The 26,044-nt window shown below is 43.0% G+C and overlaps 2 protein-coding genes across 8 annotated transcripts in view; both read left to right on the top strand.

Moving 5' to 3' along the window:
- The window catches only part of Med1 (mediator complex subunit 1), a 35,321-nt gene extending 28,634 nt beyond the window's left edge, over positions 1-6,687 (top strand). For 2 of the 4 annotated variants that reach the window (XM_027424046.1, XM_027424047.2), the window contains exon 17: positions 407-6,687. In XM_027424046.1, the coding sequence (XP_027279847.1) occupies positions 407-3,653 (3,247 nt within the window). In that variant the 3' untranslated portion in view covers positions 3,654-6,687. The remainder of the gene's footprint in view (positions 1-406) is intronic. The other 2 variants (XM_027424049.2, XM_027424048.2) reach the window with 2 other exon arrangements.
- A 1,622-nt stretch (positions 6,688-8,309) lies between these two features.
- The window catches only part of LOC100767550 (F-box/LRR-repeat protein 20), a 63,773-nt gene continuing 46,038 nt past the window's right edge, over positions 8,310-26,044 (top strand). Inside the window, exon 1 of one of the 4 annotated variants that reach the window (XM_027424061.2) lies at positions 8,310-8,390. Coding sequence is in view for 2 of the 4 variants with exons in the window: in XM_027424059.2 (XP_027279860.1) it covers positions 8,428-8,517 (90 nt within the window). In the remaining 2 variants the exon portion in view is untranslated. Of the gene's footprint in view, positions 8,518-8,582; positions 8,914-8,934; positions 9,226-26,044 lie in introns of those variants that run through there. The other 3 variants (XM_027424059.2, XM_027424062.2, XM_027424060.2) reach the window with 3 other exon arrangements.

Raw genomic sequence — 26,044 nt, 5'->3', positions numbered from 1 at the left:
CATTCTAGTTCTTGTTTCCTCTGTATTTTTTCACTTTTGAGACAGGGTCTGGCTGTTGTAGTTCAAACTGGCTTTGAACTCAGAGTTCTTGTCCAACCCTTGCCTGAGGACTAGCTTTCTTTTATTCAGTGTGAACTATTTTAAGATTCAGGTTTGGCTTTATTTAGTGTGTGTTTCATGAGCAGTTAATAATTGCCTGTTGGATCACAATTCTTAGCTTTGGAATTTGATAAAATTATCTGTCTTATAGATTCCTTGCCTTATCTGAAAATTGTTAACTACAAAGTTGTGAGGCTTATCTGAACCTCAAATTTATTGTTCCAAATAAATGTTAGATTTAGTCATCAGCTAATGAATGCAGTGCTAACTTTTTTTTTTTTTTTTTTTTTTTTTTCCTATCTTGCAGATGTATGTCCATCCCTGTGACGATGAGGGCTATTCGGAGGAAGGCTGAAACCATACAGGCTGACACCCCAGCACTGTCCCTCATTGCAGAGACAGTTGAAGACATGGTGAAAAAGAACCTGCCCCCGGCTAGCAGCCCAGGGTATGGCATGGCCACAGGCAACAACCCAATGAGTGGTACCACCACACCAACCAACACCTTTCCGGGGGGTCCCATTACCACCTTGTTTAACATGAGCATGAGCATCAGAGATCGGCATGAGTCGGTGGGCCATGGGGAGGACTTCAGCAAGGTGTCTCAGAACCCAATTCTTACCAGTTTGTTGCAAATCACAGGGAACGGGGGGTCTACCATTGGCTCGAGTCCGACCCCTCCTCATCACACGCCGCCACCTGTCTCTTCGATGGCCGGCAACACCAAGAACCACCCGATGCTCATGAACCTTCTTAAAGATAACCCTGCCCAGGATTTCTCAACCCTTTATGGAAGCAGCCCTTTAGAAAGGCAGAACTCCTCTTCCGGATCACCCCGGATGGAAATGTGCTCGGGGAGCAACAAGACCAAGAAGAAGAAGTCATCAAGAGTACCACCTGACAAATCCAAGCACCAGACCGAAGACGATTTTCAGAGAGAGCTTTTTTCAATGGATGTCGACTCACAGAACCCTATGTTTGATGTCAGCATGACAGCTGACGCGCTGGATACACCTCATATCACTCCAGCTCCAAGCCAGTGTAGTACTCCCCCAACAACTTACCCACAACCAGTATCTCACCCCCAACCCAGTATTCAAAGGATGGTCCGACTATCCAGTTCAGACAGCATTGGCCCAGATGTAACTGATATCCTTTCAGACATTGCAGAAGAAGCCTCAAAGCTTCCCAGCACTAGTGATGATTGCCCACCCATTGGCACCCCTGTTCGAGATTCTTCAAGTTCTGGTCATTCTCAAAGTGCCCTCTTTGATTCTGATGTCTTTCAAACTAATAATAATGAAAACCCATACACTGATCCAGCTGATCTTATTGCAGATGCTGCTGGAAGCCCTAGTAGTGATTCTCCTACCAATCATTTTTTCCCTGATGGAGTAGATTTCAATCCTGATTTGTTAAACAGCCAAAGCCAAAGTGGTTTTGGAGAAGAATATTTTGATGAAAGTAGTCAAAGTGGGGATAATGATGATTTCAAAGGATTTGCATCTCAGGCACTAAACACTTTAGGGATGCCAATGCTTGGAGGTGATAATGGGGAGACAAAATTTAAGAGTAGTGGCCAAGCTGACACAGTTGACTTCAGTATTATATCAGTAGCTGGTAAGGCTTTGGGTCCTGCAGATATTATGGAGCACCACAGTGGTAGTCAGAGTCCTTTAATGACCACTGGAGAATTAGGGAAGGAAAAGACTCAAAAGAGGGTAAAGGAAGGCAATGGCACTGGTGCTAGCAGTGTATCAGGTCCTGGGTTAGACAGCAAACCAGGCAAGCGCAGTCGAACTCCTTCCAATGATGGAAAGAGCAAAGATAAGCCTCCAAAGCGGAAGAAGGCAGATACTGAGGGAAAGTCTCCATCTCACAGTTCTTCTAATAGACCTTTCACGCCACCTACCAGTACAGGTGGGTCCAAATCTCCAGGCAGTTCAGGAAGGTCTCAGACTCCCCCAGGTGTTGCCACCCCGCCCATTCCCAAAATCACTATTCAGATTCCTAAGGGAACAGTGATGGTGGGTAAGCCTTCCTCTCACAGTCAGTATACCAGCAGTGGTTCTGTGTCTTCCTCTGGCAGCAAAAGCCACCATAGTCATTCTTCTTCCTCCTCTTCCTCGTCTTCTGCTTCCACCTCAGGCAAGATGAAAAGCAGTAAATCAGAAGGCTCATCAAGTTCCAAGCTAAGTGGCAGTATGTATTCTAGCCAAGGGTCTTCTGGATCCAGCCAGTCCAAAAATTCATCTCAGACTGGAGGGAAGCCAGGCTCCTCTCCCATTACCAAACATGGACTGAGCAGTGGATCTAGCAGTACCAAGATGAAACCTCAAGGCAAGCCATCATCACTTATGAATCCTTCTATAAGTAAACCAAACATATCCCCTTCTCATTCAAGGCCTCCTGGAGGCTCAGATAAGCTTGCCTCTCCAATGAAACCTGTTCCTGGGACCCCCCCATCCTCTAAAGCCAAGTCCCCTATCAGTTCAGGTTCTAGTGGTTCCCACATGTCAGGAACTAGTTCAAGCTCTGGCATGAAGTCATCTTCAGGGTCAGGATCCTCAGGCTCATTGTCTCAGAAAACTCCCCCAGCATCTAATTCTTGTACACCATCTTCCTCCTCATTTTCCTCAAGTGGTTCTTCCATGTCCTCCTCTCAGAATCAGCATGGGAGTTCCAAAGGGAAGTCTCCCAGTAGGAATAAGAAGCCTTCCTTGACAGCTGTCATAGATAAACTGAAGCATGGGGTTGTTACCAGTGGGCCTGGGGGTGAGGATCCAATGGACAGTCAGATGGGAGTAAGCACAAACTCTTCTAACCATCCCATGTCCTCCAAACATAACATGTCAGGAGGGGAATTCCAGAGCAAGCGTGAGAAAAGCGATAAAGACAAATCAAAGGTTTCTACTTCAGGAGGCTCAGTGGATTCTTCTAAGAAGACCTCAGAGTCAAAAAATGTGGGGAGCACGGGTGTGGCAAAAATTATTATCAGCAAACATGATGGAGGCTCCCCTAGCATTAAAGCCAAAGTGACTCTACAGAAACCTGGAGAAAGTAGTGGAGAAGGGCTCAGGCCACAGATAGCCTCCTCAAAAAACTATGGTTCTCCATTGATCAGTGGTTCCACTCCAAAGCATGAACGTGGTTCTCCCAGCCACAGTAAGTCTCCAGCATACACGCCCCAGAATGTGGACAGTGAAAGTGAGTCAGGTTCCTCCATAGCAGAAAAATCTTACCAGAACAGTCCCAGCTCAGATGACGGTATCCGACCTCTTCCAGAATACAGCACAGAGAAGCATAAGAAGCACAAAAAGGAAAAGAAGAAAGTCAAAGACAGAGACCGGGACAGAGACAAAGACAGAGACAAGAAAAAATCTCACAGCATCAAGCCAGAGAATTGGTCTAAATCGCCCATTTCCTCAGATCAGACACTGTCTATGACAAATAACCCAATCTTATCTGCAGACAGGCCTTCAAGGCTCAGCCCTGACTTTATGATGGGGGAGGAAGACGATGATCTTATGGATGTGGCCCTGATTGGCAACTAAGAACGTTATTTTCTAAACAGATATGTCCAGAGAAGAAATTAGATATATTTACATGTAAACCAACACAAGGGGTGAGTCAGATAGGCTTAAGAGTCCTGTTGGGCATGGCCTCTACACCAAGCTGGGTACATTTTAAAAGTATATCTAAACCCTACTAAAGGGACCATAGGGTTGGTCGTTCACCAACAAGTCATATTTCTTTGCCAGAAAGAAATGTTAAAAAATACTTGCTTAAGAAAGGGAGGGGGTGGGAAAGGGTATAGAGAGGGAAGGGTGGGAAAAATGTTGTGGGAAATATTCATATATATTTTTTTCTCCCTTTTTCCATTTTCAGGACATGCTTTAAACTCATTTTAGTGCATGTATTTGAAGGGCTGGGCAGAAAATGAAAAAAAGCAATACATTCCTTGATGCATTTGCATGAAGGTTGTTCACCTTTGGTGGTTGTCCATTTGAAGCATGGGCAAGGGAAGGACTTTGACAGTTTTGGACACTTAAAGTTTTGGTGTCTGTTTCTTAGGAGTGATTGGGGAGGGAAAATTATTTTAGCTATTTATTTGTAATATTTTAATCCTTAATGTTTGTTTTTATGCAATGTTTGTTCTTAAATCTATGAAGGTTATGGTTCAGAATGATAGGCAGGAAGGGCAAGGTTTGTTTCATGGTGGGGAGCTTGCAGTTTTTGCTGATGTTGCTGCATCAAGCCCACACAGGCTAATCAGAGCCAGTCTTTGGAGTTAAATAGAAAAACCAAAACTATTATCTTCAGAGGTTTTTCACAGGGTTCAGACATCATAGGAATAATAGGAATTACCTCCCTATGCAGTTAAAAGATTTATCTTTTTTCGTTAAAAAGGAAGGGTGGCTTTTGGGAGTATAAATATGTTTTCAGATTCAATACCCTATGGTATGAAAACCATTACAGAATTAATAGTTCTCCTAGTTCCACATGTGCCAAATCTACATCCCAGCATCATGTTTGCGGGAGAGCTGATGCAATTCCTATGAGCTGGACTCTTTCTCTTCATCACAAGAAAGAGGAGTTCAGACTTCAGTCACTCTACTGTATGCCCCCCGAGAGAAACAGTTTTAAAAAATGCAGCCATAGTTCACTTAAAACAATTTCAAGCTCACTTGAAGTAATAGGGGCCTGGAATGCTAAGTGAGCATGAAGATAAACCTTGCTACTGTGTAGCACACAGTTGGACCTTTTTGGAGAAACAGGTCTGAGTCTGGATTCTGAGGGACATCAAATGAAGCCCTTCTCATAAATAGAGAAATCCAGGAGACCATTTTGAGTGCAACAGAAATTCTCAGTATTTGGAGGGTCCTCTCAAAAATCCGCGGCCTTACTTTGATTTTGCCACCTGCACTGTGCCATTCCTGATGATTCTGTTCAGGATCTCTATCAGCGGGATGGGGCATAATCCCCAGCACAACTCTTCTGGATTACAAAAAGGAAAAAAAAAAAAGCCAGGTGATTCATGTTTGTGTATGTTATAAGTGGAGTGACTTCATCAGATGTGGACGATTTCTATCTATATCCAACTCTGCAGGTTGGAGTTAGCATAGACTTGGAAAATCTACTGTGGCTTTCTTTCCTGACTGTTTCTCATTTTCTTTGGTGTTCTCCCTTTTCTGATCACCGGTTCTCAACAGCTCTGCCACTTCTGTGTCCCAAGGCAATAAATAGGAAACAAAACTTTGTAAAGTGGAACAAGAAAAGTTACCTGTTACCCTATCAGAGTCCACTGTCTCGGGTGACACTAACGAGGACATGGGGAAGGTGACACTGGAGTGTGTTATCTTGTGGTGCTGATGCAGGTGCAGTGTCTCAGATATACAACCAGGTTGTATTTCTCAGAAGTTTGCCACTTGGTTCTGAATCCTATCCTCTTAATTTCTGCAGGAAAGTTAAAGTTACATGGTGTTGCAGTTTGTTCTGGGTGGGGACGATCTCGTGGGGAAATGTACTGCATAGTATAAGGGGCTCAGTCCCCCCAAGCAGAGCCAACAAATACCAAAATGAGTAAACTGGGAAGCTTTTTCTCTCTTTCTGTCTTCATCCCAGATCAAAGAATCCCGAGTTAGGATCTGGATGAAGGATAAGCCCCTGAATTGTCGATGGGCACGCCCCACACAATGACCCAGCATCTGAACTTGCTTAACAGGGAGCCGGGCTAAACCGCTTCACCCTGCCTGGGAACCAGGGAGCACTGCATTTCTCCACAGGGTGGAGGAGAAGAGGCAGAATAAACCAAGCCTGGAACACCTCCCTCCCATCCAGGTGTATTCATTCTCCTGTTTCAAAAGACGGCAAGGACATGAAATCAACTTCTACCTGTTTGCTGCTGCTGGACTTTTTGTATTTTTAGTTTGACCTGATTATTCTGTCTTTTGGCTTCATGTTAAGGGTCTTTGGGCAAAATCTGCTCTGATGTACAAGAATATTTCAGATTCAAATCAGTATCTTAAAACAAATGTTTCCAAGGTGAGGAAGGGGACCTGATATAATTGCCAAAGCCAGCTTGAGGTTGATAACTCTTGGATTGGATTTTCACTTTGTCAGGCCAAGGTCTGCAAACTTAGAACAGCAATATCATGAGTTTTCAGAAAGAGCCAGTGAGTCACATAGTATCCACAGTTGAGTCACAGCAGATGTCAGTATAGACAACATTCACAATCCCTGAGTAATCTCATTTTCTATTTTATTTTCATCTTTAACCCTGCCCCACAATTATTTGTCTTAGAGTTAACTTTTAGAGGGGCAGGAAGTATTATTATCTTAGAAACTAGGTTGGGAAACATGCTCAATGATAGAGCTGAGCTTTAAATTTTGAGTTAAAAATGTACATCAGGAGCAGTGGGAAGGGTCTTAAAGTGTTTCCATTTGGTTTTCTGTGTGTATGGCTGTTCTGTAAATATTTTGGGTTTTTTTTTCACTTTTTGAAAATCTGTGGGATTTCCCCCCTATAAAACATTATAAAAAAAACTTGTTTCTTTACATGCAAATAAATTTCTTTGATAAAATGAATATACTTCTGAAGGGTTTGTTTGTCATTATGCAGCCCTGGCTGGCTTGGAACTCACTATTTAGACCAGGCTGGCCTGTGTTGTGTTTTTGAGACTAGGTTTTATGTAGTCCAGCCAGATCTTGAACTCATCTTCCTGCCCTCTCTTCCCAATAGTTAGGGTGATGGGCTTTTGTTGTTTTGTGATTTGTCTCTTTGAGACAATGGTTCTAGCTAGCCCAATCCTCCAAGAGCTTGCCATGTAGTATGACCCAGCACTCCATGCATTCCTAACTGCCTCAGCCTCCTGAGTGATGGGATATGAGTTATTACCATAAAAGCTTATCTTTTGAATATTTTCAATTGGTAAGCATCTCAAAATCCAAATTAAAGACAGTGACTTACTTCCTTGAGTATTCTAAATGGACCCACAGGAATGCATAGTTGGTAGACCCAAGAGCAAGGCCTGTTTTGTTTTTGTTTTTTGTTTGTTTTCCTATGTTTGATTTGTGTGTGCCATTTTTCTCACTTTTTCCTATCTTGTAGTTGTTACACTAAACTTTTTTTTCCGCACTGGCTGAAAGTAAAGCAGATGCTTAAGCATGTAGGATTCAAAGAGAATGCAACATTCGGATCTAGTTTTTTTTTTTTTTTTTGTGGGCCCAAGAACTGAGTTTTTTGAAGTGAGTTTGTTTAGGAAGACCTCTTTCAGGAGAAAAAGTTTGGCCAGGATTGGTGACATGCCTTTAATGACAGAATTAGGGAGTCTGAGGCAGATGCATCTCTGGAGTTAGAGGCCAGTCAGAGTTCCAGGACAACTGGGGTTACATAAGCCTTGTTTAAAAAATATCAAAAAAAAAGTGATTTATGGTCAATAAGCTACAATAAGTTTGCAACACTTGTTGCTTTTAAATGTTCATCTTGATCACACTAATTAAAGAGGGTGTGAGGGAAAACTCGTAACTGCTTTGAGTATACAATTAAAAGCAATGTTGTGGCTTCATGGAGCACGGGCGCTATTTATGATAGTTTTTAATACTTCAGGATTCGTGCGCTGTAATTTCTCTTTGAAGGGGTAACTCACTCTAGATTGTTTCATAATTCATGGACCATAAGAATCCTGAAGGCTGGAGTTTACATTAATAACACGATGACACCGACTAGTTTCTACACTAGTAGCGTAGTCCAATGACAACGAAAGTCCCTTGGGCAAACGCCCCCGCCTACTCGCTCTTACATGCTTGTTTCTCCCGCCGAAATGGCGTCAGGTTGAAGCTCTCACCAACCAGCGTCCTGATTGGAGGGTGGGCAGCCATCACAGCCCATTGGGTGCCACCGGCCGGAGGGGCGGGGATGCCGAGGGCCCTTGTGCCTTGCTCTGCCCCAACCCCACCGGTGCCCGCCCCTCCCCCGGCCCCCGGAATGGGTGCCGGGCTGGGGCATTGCACCCCTTGACCCTAGGGTGAAGCCTCACTACCTGTCCCTGCGCAGAGCTGGGCGCTCGGTCCGCCTCTTAGCGCCACCCGCTCCTGCCTTCGGGAGCCAAGCGCTGAGAGAGCCGCCCCGCAGCGGCCCCCCAGGCTTCCCCGCTGCACCCCGTAGTGCAATTCACCGGGGCGGGGGAGGCGGCGGCGGCGGCCCTGCCCCAACCCAGAGACGTCTAGAAAAAGGAGGAAAAATGGCTCCGAGCAGGGACCGCCTGCTGCACTTTGGGTTCAAGGCGACAGTGAGTGAGAGAGGACGGGAGTTGGGTGGCCAGGACGATGTGGGTGCCAGCTCAGGCCGCCGGGCAAGTGACTCGACTCGGGCTGGGGACTGCAAGCCGAAAGCTCGCCCAGGTTCCGCGTGGGTCGGTGCGTGCCGGGGAGTCTTCGGAGCGGCGGGGAGGGTTCCGGTGAGGCTCCTTCCTTCGCGGCTTGCGCTCTGCTCGCCGGTCCGCGAGCGAGCACGCGCGCACCCGCCCCGGCCCCGGCCCCGGCCCCCGGCTGCTGCCCGGGCCCCGGCCCCACCCCCCCGCACCCCACCCCGCGCACGCACACGCACACCGGGCACTTCCCTGCCTCGCCTCGTCCGGGTGGGCTCGCGCCCGGCCGCCCCGCGCTCCGGCTGCTCGCGGGCTCACCGTCCGGGGCTGCGCCCCCTGGGGGAGGGGTGGGCTCGCACGGCCGCCGCGGCGGAGCGCTCCTCCCCTCCCCCGGCGTTCCGAGGCCCGGGCGGCTCTGCCCAATGAGGAGCGGCGTTGCTGGCAGGTGGGGAGTGTTTTTGTTTTGGGTTGAAGTTGAGGCTTTGGAGAGACCCGAGCTAGCGACTGGCAGTCGTCGCGGCCGCGGACGCCGCGGGCGGTGGTGGAGGCCCCCACGGGACTCGAGCGGTCTGTCCTCCGCGTCGGACGGGCCGGCCTCGCCTCGCCTGGCCGCCGCCGCCTCCCGCTCCCGGAACTCGCGGGCCTGCCCGGGCCCCTGTCTTTGCACTCCGCACGCCGCAGCGCCCTGCCCGGGCGGGCCGCACCCGCCGGCCCCATGAGGAGGGACGTGAACGGAGTGACCAAGAGCAGGTTTGAGGTGTGAGCTCGGAGGGGTCTCGGGCGGCGAGGAAGGCCAGCTCTCTCACCCCAAACAGTCGCCCCGCCGGAGTCGCCTCCCCTGTGCGGCCCGCCACCCGCCCCCGGCGGGGCAGCCGGCGTCCTACCCTGCTCGCGACCCGCAAGCCCCGCGCACCGGCACGCCTCGCCTTCCCGAGGCTCGCCCGCTGCCCCTGCCACCCGCGGGCCCTGGACGGGATTAGCCCTGGCGCCCTAAATCCCCCCTCCCCCCATTACACCCAGCTCCCCATTCTTTGCCCAGCCCTTGGCTAGCCTCCCTCCACCGCACGGTAAAAGCACCGGTCCCCGGCTGGTCAGCAGCGCCTGCTGCCTCCTCCCGAGCGGGAATCGATGAGCCCTCGGTGGAAGTAGGAAGTGGGGGTGGTAAACTGGGATGATAGAGGCGACTGTTGGGTTTTGGGTCCTGTTTGGATCTTGTTCCAATACTTCCTCTTCCCCGTTTAGTCTGTACTTTCGTGGGTCATTGTTATTGGTAACTTATGTATCTGTTCGGGGAACGTGAGGAAGGTCTGAGAGCCTTCGGAGAATTCACTTCTGTTTTCGTCTTACGTTTGCCCTCTAGAGTGGGAGGTTTGTAGTCTTGGAATGGAACAGCAGATCCTCAGAAAGCTCTTTAAAGAGAATTCTTGGAGGGAGAAAGGGATTCCTTTGGAAAGTATTGTAACTACTGATGAAATACAATAGTACAATAATGTGCAAGAGGATTGATTCATTGGTAGGCCGAGAGACAAAGAAACTTATACAACAACAAGGGTAAATGTTACCACTTTGCCTTTTCTGGCAGAGACTCAGGCTGACCTGGGGTCACTCCAGGCTCAGCGTACATCTCACTTGTCTTTTTCTCTCTCCTCCCCTTTTTAACACGCAGTGTTTTCCTTCAGCTCTCTTTTAAAGATGAGAACGAGGCAGAAGTTTATGGGCTTGGGGTGAAAAGTCTTACCTAGGGGTGGAATCTCTGTTTAGTCTTTGTATTTTTTTTAAGAGTATGAGAAAAAATATTTAAAGTTACTACTAAAGATAAAGGGTAGAGCAGCTATGCAGGAAATTTAAATTGAGAGTTACAGTATCAAGTTGCATTGAGGAGTGGTGAAAACCAAAGTCATTGGTTACATTAGAGTTTATGTGTAACTTAACCACGGGGAGGAGGTGTATGTGTGTGTGTGGGGGGCATAATAAGAATTACCTCTATTGTATGTTGTAGTGTTCTGAAGTAGAAAGTCCAATAAGGTTAACTTAGGGTGGTTTCAAATTCAGTATTACTGTAAAACCATTAAAATTGCTAACTAGGCATTTGACAGTTTAGGGTTACTTAAAAGATCCAAATTGGTGAAGATAAAGAGGGTAGAACCTTTTGAATTGCATCGAATTCTTTACCAATTTGCTGTTCCTTTTTAGGTTGTAGAATAATGGGAAAGACTCATTGCCATTTGTGCTTTAAAACTACACTGCTGTTTCTTTCAAATATTCATTTGTTTTGTTTTTCCTGAGACAGGGTGTCATGTAGTCCATGCCGTTGAGGTCCCAAATGCTAGGATCACAGACTTGAGCCACCATGACCTGCTTCATGAAATTGTAAACCCTCAAAATTGCCAGGCTGTGGATCGCACATCTTTAATCCCAGCACTCAAGAGGCAGAGACAGGCTGATCTCTACATATTCAAGGCCAGGCTGGTATACATGGCCAGGCCAGGATACCCAGGGACGCAGAAAAATCCAACTCAAAACAAAATCCTGAGAGCTAAGAGAATCCTTTATAAGAGGCTGATTATATCTAAGTAGGTTATCTCAGAATGAGAATTTTTGTGAGTTGAGGAAATCTATACAGAAAATAATAGCTGATTTCAAATTGTGATCATGACTAATACACACGAAAGACTCTTGCCCCACCCTAAGATGAGAGAGACTCATCTTTGCATACTTGATTCATTATAACTGTTTTATGAAGAATGTTCTAATGTTGTCTTTGTGTGTGTGTTTCTTTGTTTTGTCTTTGTGGTACTGTGGTACAGCACAAGACCCTCGAGACCTACATCCCCCACCAGCCTTTGTTTTTTTAAGATGAGTTCTCAGTATGTAGCACAAATTGACATGGAGCTCTTACCACTGTCTCTTTAGTCTCTTGAGTTCTGGGATTCCGGGCATGTGCCACCATGTCCATTTTGGGAATGTTTTCTTTTATATACTTTTGAATGATATGATCAGAGGCTACATGCTTTATATCTTACTATCAAAGCCAGATATAAGGTAAAGCTTTTTTGTTAAACTCTGCCTAGTGACTAGATACTGTAATCCTAGCACTTGGGAGACTGAAGCAGGATTTGTCCCAGAGTTACAATCAGTCTGGTTCATATACTGAGTTCCAAGCCAGCCCGAGCTATAGAGTGAAACCCTGTTCAAGCCTTGTACCCTCCAACACTGCCCTTAAAGGAAAAATGTAAAGTTAAAGCAAGAGAGATCATTAGTTATATAAGCCAAATATGCAGCATCTATGGAAAGTCAAAACAGATGATTTTAGGGTAGAGAATGAAAGAGATCTAGAGATGTAAAATTTCATGTTCCTTGCTGTGTTACTTTGTGTTTTTATATTTAATTAAAAAACTTAAAGATACTTTTTATTTTATGTGTATGAGTCTTTTGTCTGACCACAGAGGTCAGAAGGTGGCATCAGATCCCCTGGAACAGGAGTTAAAAATGGCTGTGAGCCACCATGTTGGTACTAGAGACTGAGCCCATGTTCTTTCCAAAAGCTACAAGTGCCCTTAACTAGCAAGCAGTTTCTCCAGTCGCACATTGTTTGTGTGAGTAATTTCACACTGCAGCCCAGGAGAACCAGAAACTCACATTGTAACCCAGGCTGGCATGAAACTTCCAACAGTCCTATTGCCTCAGGCTTCACCCCACCAGCTATCTAAATTTTGATTTTTAAGATTTTATTTATTTATTATGTATACAACATTCTGCTTCCAAGTATATCTGCACACCAGAAGAGGGTACCAGATCTCATAACGGATGGTTGTGAGCCACCATGTGGTTCCTGGGTGAATTTTGATTCTTATTCTGTCTTACATTCAAGAAAAGTTAGGGCCCAAGAGGTCAAAGGTGTTTAAGCTGCACAGCTTAACAGTAGAGGACCAAGAGTCTAATCTCTGGAAAGTTTGGTTTTTGTTTTCGTTTTTTTGTTTTTGTTTTTGTATTTTGAGACAGGGTTTCTCTGTGTAGCTTTGGAGCCTGTCCTGGAACTAGCTTTTGTAGACCAGACTGGCCTCAAGGTGTGTGCTTCACCATCTCCCAGCCTTTGTTTTTGTTTTTAGAGATTTATTTTGTAAATGTATAAGTGCATGCATTTACATGTATGTGTGCATGCATGGGAGTGCAGGTGCTATGGAAGTCAGAGAAATAGGGACCCCCTGAATCTAGAGTTCCAGTCAATTGTGCACTCCCTGATGTGGGTGTTGGGAACCCAGCTTTTGTTCCCACCAAGAGCAGTTAAGTGATCTTAACCACTGAGCCATCTCTCTCCAGCTCCCCAGTCTCTATTTTTCTATACTTAATATTTTCATGACGTCCTGTTTTTAGTGTAACTCACCGTAAAACCTACTAAATGTGTGCAAAAGTGCCTTTCCTAAAATCTGTTGAATATATTTTATTTTGTATATGCTGTCAAATTAATGTGTGTGTCTTTCATTTTGATTGTGTTAGCCAGCATTACCTTAACACTCAGAAAGATTAACAAGAGACATATTTAAATATCTTGTCTTGCTTTTAACTTCAGATTGAGATTTTTTCAGTTTGTTTTCTACTTCGTCTTGTTCTTAATAGGTCTGTATTGAAGATACCATAGTATTGAGGGAAAGTTTATTTTTAAAAAATCTTTGAAAAGCGATGGTGTTAACCGTTAATTGACATTAAAATATTTTATAATCAGATCTTGGAGGTGTGAAGATCATAAGTTAGTTAGGAAGTGAAAGGCACTATTTTGGACATACTGAATCTATATTCATTATTCTTTATACTTCATTGTCTTTCTTATAAATATACAATACTACAGTCACATTGACACTAGGTCTTGTCTTTGGCTTTTGGTTTTGTTTGTTTGGCCTTGTGGATTTTGTTTTGCTTTGTTTTGTTTTGTCTTTCGAGACAGGGTTTCTCTGTGGCTTTGGAGGCTGTCCTGGAACTAGCTCTTGTAGACCAGGCTGGTCTTGAACTCACAGAGATCCACCTGCCTCTGTCTCCCGAGCGCTGGGACGAAAGGCGTGTGCCACCACCGCCTGGCGGGGGCCTCGTGTTATTTTGTCAACTCATTTTGTCTAAAGTAATAAAAAATCATAGTATGGTTGGATGAAAGAACATACTGTACCATTTTGGAGACCTGGTTATTAATCTAGGTTTTGCCATGAACTAACTTTTATCACTTAATTTGTTTTGCCTGGTGATTTTCCTTTATTTTTTACTAAAAAAGGGATTTAAAAGTAATTATTTAAGTACCTTTTGGTTTAGTAACCTATGAATCTGTGACTTTTTTTAAAAAAAAAATAAATGTACAAAGCCAGATGTCCTCCATCATTTCTTCTGTAACACTCTTATACTTTGGCATGGTGCTGTACACCTGTTGTTGCAGCTTGGGATGCTGAGGTAAGAGGACCACTGGAGCCCATGAGTTGGAAATCAACCTGAACAACATAGACCTGGCCTCAAAAACAAAACAAAACAAAACAAAAACAAAACCCAAGTTTTCAGTCTCAGTCTCATGATACTGCTGTGACTTTGATTTCAAAGCAAAACCACCCTAAACAAAACATTTAAACACATTTTTGTTTCCTTTAGGTTTTACATCCTCTGAAGAACATCTACATACTACCCATATCAACAATTCAGAAATTTGTTTTTATTTTATGTGTATGAGTGTTTTGCCTGCTTGTGTGTATATGCCGTATGTGTGTCAGTGCCCTTTGAGGCCAGAAGAGCAATACTTTGGATCTGGAGTTACATATGACTGTGAGTCACCATGTGGGTGCTGGGAACTTAGCATGGGTCTTCTGCAAGAGCAGCAAATGCTGTTAACCTCTGAGCCATTTCTCTAGCCTCCTCTTTTGTTTCTGTTTTAGACAGGTTCTCTGTTGGTTGCTTGTGTTTTAAGTGGTGTGTGTGTGTGTGTATGTGTTTATGTGTAGTATCTGTGTGTGAATACAGGAACCACAGTTGTAGAGGTCAGAGGACAGTTGTGAGAGCCACCTCATTCTTCCTGCAGTGGGTTTTGGGTTCTGAGGGCTTACTGAGCCATCTTGGCTGTCTGGTTTTGTGGCTTCTTGTTTTTTTTTTTTTTTTTTTAAAGATTTTATTTATTTATTATGTATACAGCATTCTGTTTCCATGTATATCTGCACACCAGAAGAGGGCACCAGATCTCATAACGGATGGTTGTGAACCACCATGTGGTTGCTGGGAATTGAACTCCGGACCTCTGGAAGAGCAGCCTGTGCTCTTAACCTCTGAGTCATCTCTCCAGCCCCTTGTTTTGTTTTTTAATGATTTATTTATCTGTGTACATTGGTGTTTTGTCTGCGTAATTGTGTGTGTAAGGGTGTTGGATCCCCTGAAACTGGAGTTGCTGACAGTTGTGAACTGCCATGTGGAAGCTGGGAACTGAACCTGGGTCATCTTTAAGAACAGCCGGTGCTCTTAACCACCGAGCCATTTTCCAGCCCCTGATCCTCTTCTTTCACCCTCCAAATGCTGGGGTGCAGGTGTGGGCTGTGAGACCCAGATAAATCATCACTTACGTTGAAAATAGTCATACTTTCAAACTCTAGTATTCTTCTATTTTAGGTCATTTGTCGTATGGTGTTAAGATTTGTGATGCTGTTAAATATGTTTTTCCCCACACTGGACAAGCACTTTTCCTAGTAAGCTACAACCTAGACCTCTCCTTATTTGAGACAAGAGTCTTACTACGTTGTACAGGCTGACCTTGAGCCTGCTCAGTATCCTCAGAACCTGGGATTGTAGACCTGCACCACCAGGTTGGGTAGGTGCTGCTGTTGAATCTTTTTATTTTTTTGAGACGGTATCCCTGGCTGGCCTACTATGTAGATAAGGCTGGCCTGGAGCTCACTATGTAGACAAGGCTGGTCTGGAATTCACAGAGATCTTCCTGTCTCTGCCTCCAGAGTGCTGGGATTAAAGTGTTCACCACTGCTGCCCAGCAAAAATTCTAGTACTCTAACTAGTCTAGTGCTGTGGTTCTGGAATAATATTTTTAGGTATTGAAAATAAAATATTCTAAGATACCAGGGAAATCTAAGAACGCTTTTAATGCTTTCCTAATTTAAGTGCTTGTATGTAGTTATCTTTGTGCTGTTTTCCTTCCTGATCTTCTGGCTTAGTGAACTTTCAGTTAGGCCCTCACCCAGACAGTAACTCAAAAGAAACAAGACATCCAACTGTAATTTTATAGTGCTATGTCTTAATGTATTTCAGTCTACTGGATAAAAGGATTCTGACGTAGTCACAGCTAACAATAGATGATTATATTGGATTATGGGGTACCATTATGTGATTTTTTAAAAAATATTTCTGCAAGCACTCTTTCTGTTGAACTACATTCCATCCACTTGCATTAGCTTTTGAAGACTTTGGATGCACAGAATCACATTAATGAATAACTTTTCCCAGACAGATGAAATAACTGGTAGGCATGTAAATTATAGGATAGGTGAGTAATCTCTTATCTAAATATTTCTACAATGGATATGAAGGTGTTGCCGTGGCATTACTCAGGTCATAACTGACAGTTGCAGCCAGGAATATCGTTAGTCCATTTGCTTAGTCCTTTACATTTTTTTAAGGTTAAAGTCGCTTATTATATTAGACAAGGATTTGATTAAATATGAAACATTGGCAGTTGCTTCTGTCTACCCATCAGCCTCAGGAGTTTGTAGTCACACTGAGAAAGAAAAGTGAAGCACTGTGAAACTGAGTGGTAAATTGATCTATGTCATACCTTGGTGGTAAGGCAGCAATTACATATGGACATGAAGTTTGCCAGGAATCAAATGTCTGTTCAAATAAAGTACAGTCAGATATATACCAGTTACAGAACTATGGTGTTTGTTGGTGTAACTTTAAAAAAGATTTTTAAATTGTATTTTTGGGGTTGGGAGTTTTGAAGAGGTCAAAGGACAACTTGCAGCTCAGTTCTCACCCATCACCATGTAGGTCCTGGGGATTGAATTTAGGTTGTGAGGCTGGGCACCAAGCTCCTTTACCTGCTGAGCCATCTGGCTGGCTCCTGCTGATGGGACTTTATGATTCACTGAAGGATGCAGACAGGAGAACTACGAAGATCTACTTGAAATTTACAGTGACAAGATACCATAGACCAGTGGCTCTCAACCTTCCTAATGCTGTGACCCTTTAATACAGTTCCTTGTGTTGTGGGGACCCCAAGTCATAAAATTATTTTCATTGCTATTTCATAGTTGTAATTTTGCTGCTGTTATAAATCATAATGTAAATATCTTGTGTTTTCTGATGGTCTTAGGCAACCCCTGTGAAAGGGTCATTAAAACCCCAAAGGGGTCACTCAACGCACAGGTTGAGAACTACTGTTTAAGAGCTGAGTAGTGGGGCTGGAGAGATGGCTCAGAGGTTAAGAGCACCGACTGCTCTTCCAGAGGACCTGAGTTCAATTCCCAGCAACCACATGGTGGCTCACAACCATCCATTATGAGATCTGGTGCCCTCTTCTGGTGTGCAGATATACATGTAAGCAGAATGTTGTATACATAATAAATAAAATCTTTAAAAAATAAAAACAACCATTTTTTTTTTAAAAAGAGCTGAGTAGTATGTAAAAACTTCAATGTCAAATTTGAAAGCCACACAGGTTACCCATAACCTTTGAAAAGTGGGAGAGTTATAGTAAAGAAAATTCATTTTCAGCTGTTTTTCCTTAGTAATAGTATAACTCAAAAAAACACTATTAAACAGCGGAGTATGGTGTTCAATTTCTAAGTGACATCAGTTCAATGCATGTTATGACAAGGACATGGATATTGACAATCTTATTTTAAAGCCATAAAGACAAAGTTAAATGGTTTTCCTCAGTGCTCAATGTTAGTTCACATCAGTGCCATGATTCGGTCCCCTGAGATTTTTATTACTGTGTTTACACGGAAGCTTTTTGTCTGGATAAGAGACTCACATAGTTTGTCACTTAGTGCCCATAACCCACCACTTGAGAAACATAAGGTCTCTTGTCAATAGAATTACTTTGCACTGGTGGGTTGAGTGTTTTCCTCATGGTGAGGCCCTGTGTTAGAAAAATTATTCTCATGTCTGATACAAGGCTTGCTTAAGTAACATAGGCCTTGAATTCGCTGTATATCCCTGGTTGGTCTTAAAATCACAACATTCCCCCTGCCTTAGAGCCCTATCCAGTGTTGACTGTTTTGTTGTTTGTCATTTGTGAGACAGGGTCTTAAGTATCCATGCTGACCTCAAACTCCTGTGTAGCTGCTATCTCTGCACTTCTGATACTCCTGCTGCCACCTCCAAATGTTCATATCGTACCATGATTCCTGCCCAGGGCTCTCTTCATGCTAAACAAGTATTCACTCAGCTGAGCTCTGTTCCCACCTCCTCTATTCTTTCTTAAGGAGTGTGTTGACCTTAGCAAAGCTGTACTTTTTGTTGTACTTTTTAAAGGCAGATCTACATTTCAGAGACATTTATGTAACACAGGTCAGTTTTGACTAAGAATACTGAATATTAATGAAGCCTCTTTAACAGTTACAGTTAATGATAATGTACTAATTTAATGTTTTCAAAGAGCAGTACAAAATACCAGTATCCTACAAGTTGATTGTAGAAGTAAGTTGTTATGCGGTTTTTTTTTTTAACATAAACTTCTTTACATACAGAGCATGCAACCATTGTCAACAGATGATGAGGGTGAGTGTTTGAGAAGTCAGCACCACAGTGCTCCTTCACAAAGCAAATGTATCTCCTGCCTATATTCAGTTCCATAGCTTTATTTTCTGCAGTTAGAGAGGGCGAACAGCCGGTTTCCGGGGTAAAAGCTGACTGATGCAGTGTTTTAAAATGTCAACTTACAATTCAGTGCCAGTGTCTCATCTTAGCAGACATTTATCACAACTGCCTAACCGTGAATACAGTAATGGCTGTAATGAAATACTGTTGAATTATTACTACATGTTAGTCAAACTAAATTCAGAGGTCCTCCAAACTCAACATTCAAAACTGAATCAAATTAGGAGATGACTAGTTTATAGTCCCCACTTTATAAAAGACCCTTTCCACTAAGCAGTAAGTTCTTAGAGAGTGTAGGCTCTTACACCTAAAATCATTAAATATTGAAGTCATTGACAACTACATGATACTTTGTTCACAAAGACCAAAACTAGCTGGGTGTAGTGCACAATTTTGGAATGCAGAGACAGGGGGACTCCTGAGTTGAAGGCAAGCCAGTGTGCTACATAGTGAGACACTGTCTCAAAATACAACAGCAACAACAAAACACAAAAAATAAGGTATTTTAAAATACTTAAAATGCTGTTACAAAAAGCCTATTTGCAAACACTTGTATGCTACAAAGTAACAACAGTGAGCATGACTTTCTAGTGCCTTTATTGTATGTCAGGCAGCTTGCTAATGCTATGGGAGGAGAAACAAAGAGTTTAATCTGAAAAACTTCTCCAAGGTCACATAGATGTTAAGTAGCAAAGCCACAGTTCAAACCCAGGCTTCAAAGCTAATGCTGGTAAATAGGCCCTATAAATATAAATATAAATATAAATATAAATAAATCCCACAGTTACTAAGAGATAACCACAGCATTCCAAACTCCAGGATGCTACAAAATCGTTAGACCCATTTCTCAGCAAAAGCATTTGCTTGGTCATAATGCTGCAGACCCCCGCCCCCACCTCACCCTTCAAAAGTCTACCTTCATCAGAAGTCAGGGCAGAAACAGGGGAGAGGTATTCAAAGCATCATACTAAGATTAAAAAGGCTGATTTGCTTTCTTTTACTAGGATCTATAAAGATATTTACGACATTGGCAATGAAATAACCATGTAATGTCTTGGCAGAGAATCACGGTACAAGGAACCTTGGAGTTTAGACAATAGAAGTCTGTAAAGGGGGCTGGAGAGATGGCTCAGCGGTTAAGAGCACTGACTGTTCTTCCAGAGGTCCTGAGCTCAATTCCCAGCAACCACAAGGTGGCTCACAACCACCTTGAATGAGATCTAGTGCCCTCTGCTGGCATGCAGACAGAAGACTGTATACATAATAAAATCTTAAAAAAAAAAAAAAAAAGTCTGTAAAGCAGCCCAGAGGAACAGGGTTACAGGTGGCTGTGAGTCCCTGGACGTGGGTTTTAAAACTGAATGTAGGACCACAGAGACAGCAGTCACTGAACCGTCTCTCCAGGCCCCATGTACAAACACTTTGTAAGGCTCAGTGACACTGAATCCCTTCCTTCGTGGGCGGCTGAGGCAGGAGAATAGCTTAAGCCCAAGAATTCTAACAACACAGGGAAATCCCAGCTACAGTATTTTTAAACCCAAAAGCAGGTAGACCATTCAGACCTGTCAGTTATTTTCTTTGTTGTTTTGTTCATGAGACAGTTCAGCTCTGTAGCCCAGGCTGGCCCACAGAGCCCTCCTGCTTCCTTGTGCGGTTCACAGGCCTGTGTGCCAACACACCTAGCTAAAGTACATTTCAGTAGTTCACAGATTTCTTTTATCAAGTCAGTGTGATACCTTAACATTTTCACTTGGTTGTTGAATAATTTTAATATTCAAATATTAAAAGATATAGATGAGTTTTTTGAAAAGACAGGATAAAGTGAAATCTTTTTTTCTTTACATTTTTTTTTAATTTAAATTAGAAACAAGCTTGTTTTACATGTCAATCCCAGTTCCCTCCCCTCCTCTCCTCCCCTGCCTTTTTTATTTTTTCGAGACAGGGTTTCTCTGTGTAGCTTTGGAGCCTATCCTGGCACTCACTCTGTAGACCAGGCTGGCCTCGAACTCACAGAGATACGCCTGCCTCTGCCTCCAGTGTTCTGGGATTAAAGGCATGTGCCACCAACACCCTGCCATGAAAACTTTTTGTGCTTTGTTTTTTGAAACAGGTGTCGTCTTTTCTGGATCTTATGTAGTAGCCCAGGTGGTTGTACTGTCAGCCTCCAGAGTAGGGAGGTCACAGACTTGAGTCTTCATGCCCAGCTTATTTTCAAATGACTTGTCTGCCAAAGCCCTTCTCCCCACCTTAAATCTTGTAGCAGCTCACACGTACATCAGCATAGATCTGCAAATCTTTGACTTGGCATTTTAATTGTTCATTAGAAGGTACTACAAATCTTTTCTTTTTTCTTTTCTCAGTAACTTTTATATACTTTTTTTTCCTTTTAATGTATATGAGTATTTTGCCTAGACGTATGACTGTGCATCACTTGTGTGCCTGGTGCCCACAGAGGCCAGAAGAGGGCATTGGATCCCCTGGAACTGGAGTTCCATGTAGGTGTTGGGAGTGGAACCCTGGTCCTCTGGAATAGCCGCCAGTTTTCCTAACCACTGACCCATCTTCCCAGCCCCTTTGCACCTGCTTTTAAAGGATGAAGAAAATAAAGTAAAAGTAGCTTTTTAGTCACATGAAGGCAGGGTTTATTGAGTTGGTAATAACTTTTGTTGTGTCTGTCAACAAAGTGTCACATAGGTATAAGAACTAGTACATTTCTCCAGCACTTGGTAGGCAGAGGCTGGCGGATCTCTGTGAGTTTGAGGTTAGCCTGGTTGACAGAGCAAGTTTAGGACAACCTCCAAAGCAATACAGAGAAACCCTGTCTCAGGAAAAAAAAAAATACATAGTACATTTCAAGCTGGGCAGTGGTGGTGCCCACCTTTAATCCCAGCACTGAGAAGTCAGTCGAATTTCTGTGAGTTTGAGGCAAGGTTGATCTACAGAGTGAGTTCTAGGACAGCCAGAGCAAGACAGAGAAACCCTGTCTTGAAAAACAACAACAACAAACTCTAAAAGATGAACAAAAGAACTAGTGCGTTTCAAACCCTCCCGAATCTAGCAATCTTCTTTTTGTTTTTACCCCCACCCAAAATCACTCACATTGCAAACATGAAACACCTAGAATAAGCTTTATCTATAGTAGCATTCTGGAACCTGTGGGTCACAACTCCTTTGGGGGTTGAATGACCCTTTTACAGGGGCCGTATATTAGATATCCTTCATATCAGATATGTACATTATGGTTCATAACAGTAGAAAATTTATAGCTATGAAATAGCAACAAAAACAAATTTATGGTTGGGGGGTCACCATGACATGAGGAACTGAATTAAAGGGTAGAAGCATTAGGAAGGTTGAAAAGCACTGCGCTTCATAGACCAGGCTGGCCTTGAAATCAGAGATCTGCCTACCTCTGCCTCAGTGCTCAAAACACAGTACGACTTTTTTTGTCTTGTTTTGTTTTTCGAGACAGGGTTTGTCAGTAGCAATGGAGCTAGTCCTGGGAACTCACTCTGTAGACCAGGCTGGCCTCAACTCACAGAAATTTGCCTGCCTCTGCCTCATGAGTGTTGGGATTAAAGGCATGGGCCACCACCGCTACAGTATTTTTAAACCCATTTCAAATTTTTTCTAATGAGAAAGCTAATTACAGTTGCCACTTCTCTGAGGCTGGACATTCACCTGAGACTTAAATAGAAAAGAAGTAGGGTTAGAAAAAGAGTAGCCAAGAAGTGGCTCTCACTAATTATTCTAGACATTTATGTAGCCTGTAACTATTTACATAGTAGGCTTTTTCCTGATGCTGAGGGCCTCAAACACACAGGATAAGTCCCCTGCCACTGAGCTGTCCATCCTCCAAAAGACATATGCTTTCTAAAACAATTTAGCTTTAATCCTAGCACCTGGGAGGCAGAGGCAGCTGGATCTCTGTGAGTTCCAGGACAGCCAGAGCTACACAGAGAAACCATGTCTCAACAAACAATTTATGAATTATTCTGCATCATGATGAACCTCATATATAGAACATATTGCAGATCCTCCTCCAGAAAGTCAGCTATTTTAAACAATTAACTCAAATAATAATATTTTTAGCTTACATATTTTTTTTGTGTTAGCCTAGCATTTGAACTTAGATCTAGAGCTTTAAGCATTCTAAGAACATGCAGGTGGGTGAGCGAGTGTGTACGCGCATGCACACACACACACACACACACACACACACACACACACACACACACACACACCCCTCCCCCCCTTTTACTACTGATCTGCATCTCCAGTCCTTGAAGAATAATAGTGTCAGGTATATTAAACAGCATGTTCATACTTATGATTTAATTTAAACTTAAATTTTAAAAGTTTAGAGAATAGTTCTTGTTTGTTTTTGTTTTTTTGACACAGGGTTTCTCTGAATAGCCCTGGCTATCCTGGAACTCACTTTGTAGACCTGCAACTCAGAAATCCTCTCTGCCTCCCTAACACTAGGACTAAAGCTGTGTGCTGCCACCACCTGGCTTAGAGAATAGATCACTATTTTATGTGTCTGAGTGCTTACACATTAAATAGTATGTTCATGTTTATGCTTTAATTTGAACTTAGTTATTTAAAAATCTCTTAGGTAGTGAATACTTTTAAAATTTATTTTTATTTTCTATGTGTGAATATTTTACCTGCATGTCTGTATTTGAGCTTAGTCATCAAAAATCTCTTAGGTAGAGAATACTTTAAAATTTATTTTTATTTTCTGTGTATGAATATTTTACCTGTGTGTATGTCTATGCACACAAGTGTGCCTGGTGCCACCAGAGGCCAGAAGTGTGTATCTGATCTAGAACTGGAGTGACTGGCAGACGTGAGATGCCAGGTGGGTGCTGGGAATTGAACCCATGTCCTTTGCAAGAGGACTTCTGAGCCATTTCTCCAGCTCCTAGTTCTGCTATATTTATAGAATTGAAAACAGATATTTCAAAAGTCTTCCTAAAGTTTTCCTAAGATTGTTGTTTTTAGGACAAGGTTTCATGTAGCCCAGGTTGGCCACACAGGCACAATGTAACTGAGGCTGGCCTTGAGCTCCTCATCCTCTTGCCTCTATCTACTAAGTGTTGGGATTACAGGAGTGTGTGACTGACTATTCCCAACTCCTTAGGTTTCAGTTTTTTTGAGATTTGGTCTCACTATATAAACCCAGGATAGGTCTATTTCTGAACTCTTAACTGTTATTCCATCTGTTCAGTTACCAATACTACATAGTCCTTATTTGTGATCTTTGTTTTGTTTTCTTTCTGGGGTTTTGTTGTTGTTGATGTTTGTTTTTGTTTTTTTGAGATAGGGTTTTTCTGTAGTTTTGGAATTCGCTCTGTAGACTAGGCTGGCCTTGAACTCTATCCGAGTGTCTCTCCCTTCCAAGTGCTGGGATTAAAAGCATGTACCACCACTGCCCGGCTTCTTTTATTTTAAGACAGGATCTCCTATATTGAGGTCTGACTTTGAATTTGCTAAATAGCCAAGGGATGGCCTTGAGCTCCTGATTTTCTCCCTCACATTCGAAGTGCTGGTATGGGGTCACAGGCATGTTCTAACACTCCTGTTTTTGCAGTACTGAGGATAGAACCCAGGGCCTCTTGTATCCTGGATAACCACTCTACCTATTAGGTTACATTTCAAGCCTCTTTAATGACTTTATACATTGAAAAAATGGTATCTATACACTATTTTCTACTGCACACATATATCATGCACATATCCTCTTGTCCAGCATAGTTTGGTCCTGGAAACTGATGGGGGCGCACAGAGAGTGAAGAAATGATGGCACACATATAGAAACTGAGGTCAGACGGTGGGCCATGCTTGCTGCAATGGAGCAGCATCAACTATTCAGCATCTGGAACCTCAGAGCATTTAGTATGTATAGAGTAAGAGAGGGGTAGGAGTTCTGGGAGGGAGCAGTCTTCAGGCAGTTGCTAGTTGTGTACACACTAGGCAGTTGATTCAAAAACACTTGTACTGTGCCATGCCTCTGCGCCCCACTCAGAGGAAGGCTTTGCCAGTTTCATCCATTCCTTTCACAGTCACTCAGGACGTCCTTGGCTGCCTTTGTCCCGAGTGGTAGGATTAAAGCCGTGTGTGCCACCCCACCTGGCACATACATGCATATTTTGAGGCCCTGTACTATTCACACAAGACTATCTATCACTTTTATGTCTGTAAGAGGGGTAGGTACTTGTGTGCCACAGAGCATAAGTGAAAGTCAGAGGACAACTTGGGAAAAGCGTCAGTGGCTCTGGGGTCCAACACCACTTGTCAGACAGGCTCTTCCCTGCTTAGGCATCATCTCCAGCCAGAGATACAGTTGTGAAAACCGTCTTGCTTTATAGTACCATCTGACTTCAAATTTGTGATCCTTCAGCCTCAGCTCCCCACATGCTGGGATTATGGCATGTATCACCACACCCGGTTCAGATACATTTTCTAATGACTAATTCAGGCATGAGATATTTACTGAGTACCTTGTATATATGCCTTCTGTTATGAATACCAGGAGATGTAAAAGTGAACAAAACCGACAAAATCTTGTCCTGGTGGAGTTTAAAATTTAGTTAGGGGAGATTGTTAAATTATAAAGGATAACATGTATATATCATATATGCACGAACAACTTTAATCCAAACACAAGCCAGGAATTGGTAGTGGGTGTAGGCTAAGTAAACAAGATAGAAATCAATCAACATAAAAGAAAGTGTGATGTCGAGTCAGATGTTAAGAGGTGTCCACTGCAGAAAGCTTGGCTATTAAGTAATGTGTGTGTTTTTACATGTATTCCTTTCTTGTTTTTATCTCAACATGTCTTAGGAGAAGTTTAGACATGGTGTGGTAATATACTGGCCATAGTTTGTTTCTAAAAAGTCATTACATCTACTAAGGAATAGATAGCTGTTGGGTGGGGAAATTATAACCTTATGTTCTTTCAAATTTATTTAGCATACAAAATGTTTTTCCTTTTGGATTCTGGCAAGAAAACTAGCCAATTGGAAAAACATCTGGTATTGGTTGAGTGAGAGAATGGCATAACCTTGTAAAAACTATTTATAGGAAAAGTATTTTTTAAAAAACTTCTCAGCCCAGTGGTGTGGCATACACCTTTAATCCCAGCACTCAAGAGGCAGAGGCAGGCAGATCTCCAGGAGTTTGAGGCCAGCCTGGTCTACAGAACAAGTTCCAGGACAGCCAGGGCTGCACAGAGAAACCCTGTCTCAAACAACCAAACCAAAGCAAAATTTTCCATCTTTAACTCTGGTTTTCTTTAAGAATATTGTCTTACTCTTTCCCCCAAAGTGTTCTTGCTGCCTTAAGATTTGACCTGTCCCAGTCTACTGTTGGATGTTACAAAGTTTGTTCAAGTCCATGAAAATGAGACCAGTAGTCATACATTTTTTTTTTTATAATGAAGAACCATTTTTTGTAGTAGTTGTCTAACACAAAGTACCGTTGAGCAGCTTAGAATAATTAGTTCACTGTGGCAGTTGTGTTTCTCTTTTTAAAAGGTTACTCAGCAGGCTGCAGTCCTCTGGCAACTTGACTGTTTCTGGAGTGTGTGATAGGTCTTTATTATCTTTATTATCAGTGTATGAGACTCTGTTTTTCCATGTGATTGTTTGTTGTTCTGAAGTCTAGCCTAGACTTTCTTACGAGTTAGCAGGAGTGATTCCGGAAGGTGCTTTAGAGTT

This window comes from Cricetulus griseus, chromosome 7 (assembly GCF_003668045.3).
Source record: "Cricetulus griseus strain 17A/GY chromosome 7, alternate assembly CriGri-PICRH-1.0, whole genome shotgun sequence".
NCBI classification, from domain to species: domain Eukaryota; kingdom Metazoa; phylum Chordata; class Mammalia; order Rodentia; family Cricetidae; genus Cricetulus; species Cricetulus griseus.
Note: the sequence above shows the minus strand (reverse complement) of the source record. Positions and strands in the feature narration are given on the sequence as shown.